Source organism: Besnoitia besnoiti, chromosome I (assembly GCF_002563875.1).
Source record: "Besnoitia besnoiti strain Bb-Ger1 chromosome I, whole genome shotgun sequence".
NCBI lineage: Eukaryota > Apicomplexa > Conoidasida > Eucoccidiorida > Sarcocystidae > Besnoitia > Besnoitia besnoiti.
Window position 1 is genome coordinate 1107782 of NC_042356.1, and position 9589 is coordinate 1117370.

General features: G+C 62.5%; 2 protein-coding genes across 2 annotated transcripts; both read right to left on the reverse strand.

The window, feature by feature from the left end:
* Positions 1-2795: 2795 nt before the first annotated feature.
* Positions 2796-4253, reverse strand: BESB_001680 (uncharacterized protein; the record flags this gene model as incomplete). Its single annotated transcript, XM_029358923.1, has 1 exon — positions 2796-4253. The coding sequence occupies one exon, from the start codon at positions 4251-4253 to the stop codon at positions 2796-2798; it is 1458 nt and encodes a 485-aa protein (XP_029221835.1).
* An 89-nt stretch (positions 4254-4342) lies between these two features.
* Positions 4343-7910, reverse strand: BESB_001690 (uncharacterized protein; the record flags this gene model as incomplete). The annotated part of the gene is made up of 3 exons (XM_029358924.1): positions 4343-5464; positions 5634-6457; positions 6647-7910. 3 exons carry the CDS (start codon positions 7908-7910, stop codon positions 4343-4345), a joined length of 3210 nt encoding a protein of 1069 aa, XP_029221836.1.
* Between the last annotated feature and the right edge of the window lie 1679 nt (positions 7911-9589).

Consider the following 9589-nt stretch of genomic DNA (forward strand, 5'->3'; position numbering starts at 1 on the left):
AGCGATCCTATATGCCTGAGAGTGTCTCTTCTGATATTGATGCACATGCGCATCATATCCAGTGAAGTCTCTTCGTTTTTCTCTTCTACCGGAGCACGTGTATCAGACTGATGTTTCGCGCGGAGCGTGTGCGAGGCGCATGCAGCACACGGCCTCGACGCCCCTCTTCATTGACAAACAAAAACTCTTGTGTTCGCCGCACAGAATTTTAATCTTCACTTTCCTCTCTGCCGAGAGCTTTTGGCTACCGCATAGGAGGCACACGTCTCTCGCGCCTTGCGCAGACTCTCTTAGGCCGTGCCTGGGGAGCGCCTCACTCTCGAGTCTGCCTGCAGCCGCAACTTTTAGGCATTCTTATGCGAGAGCGCGATACTGGAATCCTTACGTAAGGGTGGCGGAGTGCATGAGCGTGCGCGTGGAGTTCCGGATATCTACGGATCTCGCCTAAAAAATTCTAAAATATATATAGTATTAGTTTTAATGTACTTCAACAAGTTAATAATATTAAATAACCATTGATTTTTGATATATTCTTAATTTTCAATTTAAATTCATCTAGAAAAGCGGAGTCCTGCGAGGCAGGCGCAAGTCTGGATAGCCTAGAGCGACAGCACCAGACTGAGAACAGAGACTGCGGCCAGGAAACGAAGCAAGGACTGGGAAGCAAAACGTGAAAGTGCGTCGAGAGTTAGGAAGCGACCCGGTCAGAGCCTCTGCGGGCAAAAGGCCCGCCTCCGCCAGTGTGCCTCGACGCTGCCGCCTCTCTCCGCTGGTGCCGTTGGCACAGTGGGTAACAAACTTGCGCGTTCGTTCTTTCAAATGCTCCCTCAGGTCTCTGTCCTCACGTGCCTCGCGCAAGGACATCAGACAGCGGAACACGCATGCAGAGACACCGAACCGCATCTTTTTTTGCCTCGCACAGAGGGCACTTCCCACAGCCCTCCCTGCACGCCAGCCCCTTAGCGGTAAACCCTGACGCTGAAAGGCCCAAATCCCCAGCGGCCCAGGCCTCCGCCGAATCCTCTACACAAGATGCCGCCTGCGGAGATACGCGACCCCCAGCCAGACGCCCCGACAGCACGCGCCGGCCGCTGTGCGAGCCAGCACATACATATACGTACATATATTTATATATATATATATATATATACATCCGTGCAGATATATACATAGATGCGTCTGCACGTATACATACATAGTCCCCTACACGTGGATGTGAGTACGCGCGTACGAAGGGATATATGAATCCTTATGTGTTCATTTGTCTCCGCTTGGATACATACGAGCCCGCCATTCGGACGGTGCTGTCGTCCTATGAAAAACTTGCTACTCGCGATGCACTTCGACACACATGAACTGCCAGATCATCCACTCGACGCCGACGTTTCCGCGGTCTCTTCTCGGAAAAGCGCACATCGTCGGCCTCCTCTGCGCCCCTCCCTCGACTTTGCTTCCTTTTCTCTTCCGAGATTGGAGCGTTTCGAATCCCCTTCTTCCAGTGTCGCCATCCCTGCCTCCTAAAATTCGTTGAAAATGCTGCACTGCCACACATACATTCCTACATTCTAGATGCACGCGCAGGCACTAAGCAAATATGTACATGGGCCAAATCCACCCATACACACATGAACACATGTATATCGGCATGAGCCATTATACGCGTAGTCGGCTATCCCCGCCCATGCCTAGCACCGCGCGGCGTAGTCCGGCCTCTCCGCCGCGACTCGCCGCGAGTCCCCAAGGAGCCGCAGACTCTTTTTTCTTTCCTCCGGGGCGTCGAGCAGCCCCGCGCGCCGGCGGTCGGACGGATCGCCTCAATCGGCCACGCGCGGAAGGGAAGCCCGCGCGCGACGAACTTTCTGAAAACTGGCTTCCGCTCTCGCAGGACGAGTCCCAGACTCCCCTCGGAAAGCCAGCCACCGCGCTTCTCTGCAGAGAGAGCCGTCTCGCTTCAAAAACTGGAGATGAAAAACAGGAAAAACGAGACTCCCTCCGCGTCGAGCACGGCTAGGCCTGAAGCGCACGCCGCGCGGAAACCAAAGGCATGCGCCCCACCGCCTCACGGGAGGCCGCGCCTCGGCAGCCGGCACCGCCCCCCCTCCTCCCCTCTCCGCACTACGCGAAACCCTAAAAAATCAAGATTGCCAGGGCGAGGTGTGCGTCATCGTTGCCTGACGCCTCCCTCCCCCCTCCCCTGTGCAGACCGGTCGCCGCACCAAAATCTCCCACCGTTCTCTCCCTCTGGAGCCCGACGTCGCCGCTGCAGAGGGAATTGCCCAAACTACCTTCTGTACGAACATCCCCCCTCCCCCCCCCCCGAGACTCTCGGCGAGACGCACCACTGACACACACGACGACACAACGTGCCCGCAGGCAACACGTTCATCACCGCAACTACTGCGGCTCAAAAAAAACCAGAAGCGTTTTCAGCCGTTGCATGCAGAAAAATAAAAATCCGGCTTCGGTGTGCATATCGCTCTCCCCCCTGCTTGTCTACGGTGCCCCTCCCTAAGTCTCTCAGGTCGCGCCTGGACGCGGCGCCACCATCGCCCGCATGGGGAAAAGTGGCTGCAACCCAAGCGGAAGTTCTTCCACGCAAACGAAGAGGACAAAAGCATGCGCCCACTACGAACCGCTTGCGCGTCTCCCCTGTGAGTGCGAAGGATTCAGCCCGACTCTCCGCGCACCGCTCTCGACGTCCTTCTCCCTCGCCTCCTTCGCTTGCTCCTCGGGTGCGCGATGCGCCGTCTCCTCCTCGCCCCCCCCTTCCCCCCCGCCAGCTCTCCGCCTCGGATCTACAAATTGAGGCGGTCGGCTGCGTGCCCGGAGAGGGACAGAAAAGACGCAAACGCTCTCGGCGGAGAGCCTTGCGCATGCGAAAAACTCGAGGACGCAGAGAGGGCGGCGAGAGGGAGACTCCCTTCTCGGGGCGCGTCAGCTGGCGGCTCCCCGGCGAAGAAGTGAGTGAAGCGGAGCTCGCCTTCGCCCTCACACATCTGGTCCACGAAGAACGCGTGGCGGGGGTCGTCCCCGCCCCCGCCGAGAGGCCGCGCAGGCGGCAGAAAACGCGCGGAGACGCCTCGCGCACCGCGAAAGACTCCGTTTCTCTCCTCGCGCGGGCCGCCTGCGTCGCCCCCTCGGGCGCCCCCCCGCGGGATATCCTGGCTTGCAGCAGCGGGGAACGCGCAGAGGTCGCCGCCGTGGAGCAAACGAGCGTCGGGGATGAACGCCGTAGACGTCTCTCTTCCTGCGGCGGCCCGCGCATCTCCCGCGCGCGCACAGAGGGACGCGCCGACGACCAACGAGGGAAAGGCAGGTCGTCGCGCGGGGGGCTGGCCCTGGGGAGGCGCAGGGCTCTCCCGCTCCGCCGCGCTGTACAGCGACGGAAACGCCTCGCAACCCACAGAGGAACCTTCTCTCTCGGCCTGGAACGGCCTCTTCGAGAAGAGGCCGCTCGCCGCCGCGGTCTCCCGCTGCTCCGCGGCGTCCAAATCCTGAGAGAGCGCTGCGACGGCGGACAGCGCAGACGCGAGAGGAGGCCGCGCAAGTCTCCCCGGCGCGTTGACACCGCCAAGCCCAGGAGACGCCGAGGCGAACGGCGCCGCTTGGGGCGCAGAAGGGGGCAGCGACGGCGCCCACGGAAAGGGACTCTCTGCCGAGAAAAACTGCGCTGGGGACGGCGAGGAGAACGTGAGGCCAGCGGCCGCGGCCGCCCTTGCAGGCGGCAGCTCTCGCTCTCCCTCGAAGGTTGTGAGCGGCGAAGCGAGGGAAGAGCAAGTGAAGTGCTTTTCAAACTGCCGCCCCTCGTCGTCGCCCCGAGGACAACCCGCTTCCCGCAACACACTCCACTGTCCCGACTGGCGACACACCTTGTCCAGCGCGCTCTTTGCATCGCGCAGCAGCGCCGCCGCTTCGCGCCCGCAGCCGCTGCCTGCCTCGCGCGCGTGTCGCAGCGCCTCGCCGGGGCAGTCGTGCGTCTCGCGCGACCCGCAGCTCTTCTTGCCTTCCTCTCCGCCGCCGCGGGCTTCGTCGGCGGAGCGGCGGGCCGCCGGCGAAGCTTGCGGTGATGCGGAAAAAAAGTACGGAAACGCCTTTTCCATCTGCGCCGTGAAGCCGCCGCGTCCCAGAAGCGTCGTGGCGACGGGCGACGACGAAGGGCAAGTGGAGGACGATGAACCTGGCGAGAAGCTCGAGCCGAGAGGCGCGCTTTGGAAGAAAGAGGTCACCGACGACTCGAAGAAATTCTGAGTCATGTTCTCAAAGTGGCTCTTCACAGCTCCGTGTGTGTGCAGCGACTTCTCGCCACTCGTCGAATCCGCCGCGGGGAAGCACGCCAGCGCCCCTAGGGGAGACGCCTCCGTCGCGCGACCTCCTCCACACAGCCTGGCCTGCCCTGTCGACTGGCCTCACCGCCCCGCTGCGGCTCTCGAAGACTGCCGCGCGGCTTCCCCTCCGCCGGCAAAGGCGTCTTCTCACATTTAGCCGGCGCGTCCTGTCTCCGCTTTCCGCCCCTGTCGGCAGCTCGCTTTTTCCCCACGCGATCCGCGGGGAGGAAACTTTGCAGCCTCGCTGCCGGCGCGGGCAGCGCCCCTCCGTTGCCCTCCGCCACGGGCGAGACCGCAGGCGACGCGACGCCTTGTTGCGGCGGACTACCTCCTTCTTTTGCCTCGCAGCCTGCGGAGGCGGAACCGGTGTGCTTCGGCTGCTCGTCTAGCTCTTTTGTTCTCTCTCCCTCGCCAGACTGCGCCGAGGCTTCGCCGTCCGTCCTTCCTCCTCGCTCGTCGCGCCCGTCTTTCCTGCTCTCTCTCGCCTTCGCGGCCAGCGGTCCCTCTCCTCGGTTCTTCCTTGAGGTCGCGCCCTCCGCGACGCGCTGCTCTTCCTCCGCTACCTCTGCCTGCCGACTCGCAGCAGCTTCAGCCCGGCGTCGGTGACTCTTCTTCTGCTCGGCGCCCAGTGCGACATTCGGGCCGTTCGCGGTCGCTGCGGAGTTCGCTTCCTCTGCGACCGCGCGGAAGGGGACCTGCTTGACCTCGCCATCCGCGCCGCCTCCGCCTTCCCCCAACCCGCCTCGCGTCGCTGCATGCTTTCCTCCCTGATCTTGCCCCCCGCTCTGTGCGTTTTTTCCGCGCTTCCGCGGCCGGTCCTGAAGCAAGCGAAGCATGTGCGCGCGGTGTCTGTACACCAGGTGCCGCGCAGGATGCCTGCGCGCCCAGAACGGGCTGGCGAGCGCCTCGGCGAGCTCGCGGCTGTTGCGCGGCGTCGCGCGAAGGAAAAAAAGCGGCATGGGCGTTGGATGTTGCCACGAAGGCGCGTGCTCCAGCAGCAGATATCCCCCCGGGACGACGGGACAGGAGGAGGACGACCCCGTGGACGGCAGCGAGAGGTGAATGAAGCCGTTGAAACGCCCTGCCCCGTAGTTGCCGTTCGCGAAGCAGACCGAAAACCCATCCGGCAGACGCACGAACTGAAAAAAACACACATAAGCTCCGCGCCTGGCCGTCGCATCCTGGCCACATCGCACACGCGCGACCTCAGCTGGACGGTCGCAGCTCCGTCGTTACCATCTGCAAGAGTTTTCTCACAAAAATGCGCACTGCGACTACGATGTGCGTCTCCTGACGAAAGTGACTCACCTCGTGCATCGTTCCGCCGATAGCGCAGCGCACAGCCTGCTTCGTGACTTCTTCCGGCCAAGAGACACTTTCCCCCGAGGCGCCCTGGTCTCCGACTGCGGTCGCGCCTCCTGTCCCTCCGCGCCCACCCGCACCGCTCCCCGGCGGGTGGGCGCCGGCCGCATAGCGAGCCGCCAAGCGCGCGCCTCCTTCCTTCTTGCCTCCTTCTCGCTTTCCTAGGCGAGAGCCTTCTTCTACATCTTGGCGCCCTCCGCCACTGCCCCGATTCTCTTCGTCCTCCCTCCGTCGCACGCCGCCCTTCGAAGCGCCAGAAAGGCCGCCGCCGACCGCGACATCGGCCTGTGCATGTTTCCGCTGCGCCGGGGCTTTCGCATGCCGCGCCGAGGGTGGCAGCGGCGCCAGCATCATCCCCCTGCCCTGCGCAGCAGTCAACTCGCCTGACGGCGCGCCTCCGCCGCCTGCAGCCGCGCCCGTCCCTTCTACCTGCGGGGGTGTACATACACTGCCGCCGACCTGTGGATGCCGCGGCGGAGGCGGTTGCGGGCACGCACTCCACGTTTCATGAGGATTCAAAAGGAACGCGGGGGGTTGGGGCGCTCCCGGGACGGCGCTGGGAGGGGCAGGAGGCAAGAGAGGGGGTCGGCAAGCGAACGAGGTTTGCGAGGAAGACTCCGGGGTGAGCGCCCACGGCGCAGGCAGCCCAGCGCCCCTCTCATATCCGCTTGCAGTCGCTGAGGGCGAGGAAGGAAGAGCCGGGGGCCCTTCCACCAGAGAAGAGACAATCTGCTTGGACTCTCCTGTCCCTCTGACGCTGCAGACGGCGCCTGCCGACAAGCCACAGTCCTACGAGCCGGGTTTCATTGGTGTGCTAGCCCGCCGTGGAACCGGATCAAACGTCTCTTTTCTATCTGGAAATCCTCGGCGAGAGAGGCCTGTGCTGCTGGTCTTCTGCTCTCCGCCGTCGGGGACCTGAGTCATCACTTCTTTCAAAAGAGCTTCGAACAGCCACGGACCGCGCTTCTCCGTAGGCGGCAGCGGAGGCTGGCGTCTTCGGGAGTGGTGTAGGTACACCGCAGCAGGCGCGCCACGCAGCTTCGAGCCCGGTTTCTGGCCGTCAGCCGCCCAAGACAGAGGGCACGCTCGACAGGCGGCGAGCAAAGCACACAGTGACGCTCGCTCTCCTACTTCTTCGTCACCCCGCGAACGTTTGGTGTCGCCTTCTTCCGCCGCTGCGCGCGTGACGTGCGGTGCGCCCGGTGGCAGGGGAACGGCCGCGAGGTGTTTTTTCTTCTTCTCCTCGCGCTGTCTCCACGCTCGCCGTTGCTTCCACTCGGCGACCATTCTTTCAGACACTGCGAGGAGGCGTTCTCCTTCAAGCGTCTCGTGGCTCGGCGCCACGCCATTGCGGGCAGTCATTCCTTCGCCGTCTTCGCTGCAGAGCGCGGAAGAAGGGCGCGTGTTGTCCTGGTCGTCTGTCGCCAGCGGCCGACAGTTGATGCGGCTGCAGACTACCTGGAGCAGTTCGGGCACGTCCTCTGGGAAGCGATAGTCCCAGTCGCGCCGGATGGGAAACAGCCACGGTGCCCCCGTCGAGGCGTCGCTTGGAAACTCTGGCTGTCTTTTGGAAGTCCCTTCGTCGTCCCCCTCCGCCTTCTTCTCGCGCTCCCTGCCTTCCGCGCCGCCGAACTCGCACGTGACCCGCGTCCGCAACCCGAGGTCGCCACGGTGCCGAGGATTCTGGTGGTCTCGCCTTTTCTCTTCACGGAGCTCCACCGGGCGCGCGCCAGAGGGCAGGTCAGAAGACGCTGAGCGCGTGGCGCCATCTGCCGCATGGACGCCCTCATCAAGGCCGTTTTTGGAGGCCTGCGCCTCCACCTTTCTTGCTTCTCTTTGAACGTGCTTCTTCAGCTTTTCGCGCTTCTTCTCCGTTGCCACAGCCTCTTCTTTCCGCCCGTCACAACACGCCACATGTGGGGGCGGAGAAGGAGCGCGCCCTGCGTCCCCCGCCTCAGGCCCCCCGCCGATCCCCATGTCTCTCGCTGCTGAGAGGCACTCTCCAGGCGCACTCGCCGGGCAGCAATTCCTTCTTCGCTTTGAAAAAAGGAGCAAAAAAAACTTGGGGCACTCTCCGAGACTCACGCCTGAACAAGCAGAGCCTTTCTTGTCGCCGCGCCGATCCGCAGGGGAGCTGTTGGGGGACGTGAGGACTGCCGCGCGTGCGCTTCCCGTCTTTCGCTTTTTCGCGCGTTTTCGCTCCTCGCCACGTCTCTCAGTCATGCAGCACGGCAGGGCATTTCGCAGGAAACTCGCTGGATGTAGACGCGTCCTCTCCTGACTTTTTGAGGCCGCGTTGAACGCGCGCGCTGTCTGCCAGCGTCGGGGAGCCCACCGCCTCGCCTGCACATCCGCGACTTCTTTGCGGCCGGGGGCGGACGCGCCTCGGCGCGACACACTGCGGCAGCCAAACGCTAAGAAGAGACGCAAAAACTCTCCACTCTGTCCGCGACAGACTGCGCAAAAAAAGATTTGAGGAGGGGCGTGTGAGCGCGACAGACAAGTCCCGCGTTCGTCGAGGGAAAGGTCTCGATCGCTCGCGACTCGAGTCACTCGAAGTTGAAAAGCGAAGAGGGGAGGCGTGGCTCAGAAAGGGTCCGGAAAAAAGCAAAAAACTGGCTGACCTGCTGCTTTGTGGGCGATGGACATCGGCGAGGAGGATCGCCCAGAAGTTTTTGAAATGGGCAGCGGAGGCCGCCGCGCCGACACGCGCGAGGCGCCACGCACAAGGCACGATGACGTCAAAAAAGGCTGGAAAACGGTATGCCACGCGTCGAGCACCGAGGCGGCCGAGAAGGAAGGGGGGGTGACAGAGAGGAAAACTGGGAACAGCCGATGCCGTTCAATGCCATAGCAGGGCGAAGAGGCGAAGAGAAGACGGCAGGACGACGACGCGGACTGTCCTGCGCAGAAAACAGAGAACAATAACCAAGTCAGGAACAGAAGGCAGAGGGACGAACATGTCGCTCAGCCGTCTCGCTGTCTCCGCCCTCCGCACACCAAAAAGAGGAACAAAAACGAAATGCCCTCCCGTTATCCTCCTCCTGGCAACGAAAAGAAGACAGAAGCGCCCACCAGATTGGAGATGTCCTTCTCCCCCTTGCCTCTTCCCCCGTCTTTGCCCCCGGGTTCATGAGAACAGTCGCTCGCCGCCGAGGCAGCTGGCTCCGCGCCCTCTAACGAAACCGCCGTCCCCGCGCCGACCGGTCGCCGACCCCTCGCTGGAAAGCTCGCTTCGCGCGTGTCAGTGACTCGCAAAACTGAGCATACACTGCGCCCGGCCTGGACGCCGAATCAAAGAGGGAAAGACAAACCAACACCGCAACAAAGACGCCAGCGCAGTCGAGAGAGAGTGCAACAAGATGTGTGGCCCCTCGCCGCTTGCTGCGGAAAACGACGCGGAATAGCTCACTGACACCGCCGTTCTCCCCTTCTGCGATGCCATAGAAGCAAGCGTGGCCTGATCCTGTCGCGCATCTACTGCGATTACCTTTAGATCAGACATTAATCGCTTCCCCGGCGAGCTGGCAACCTCAGAACCGCCTTGCGCACACGCGGATCACGGCTTGCTTGACCGCCTCGGCAAAGTTTCAGCCGATGCACATTTCGCAAAGAAGCTCGCCATCGCGGCGCATACACTGCGGAGAATTCGCACCTAGACACCCGAAACATCTGCCACACAGCGCGCGAAGAACTGAAAAAAGAACCGCGCGGCTTGCGTTCTTCCCGAGCCGTTCTGGCCTGTATCCACGCCGTCCTTCGGCGCACCTCTTTAAAAGACACGCTGGACTGCGCAGACGCGATCGCGAAAGGTCGACTTTTCCTTAACTGCGTTCTGTGCATATCAGAGTGAAGGACAAAACGCGTTTGAACGAATACGCCGCAGGATCATCACAATATGC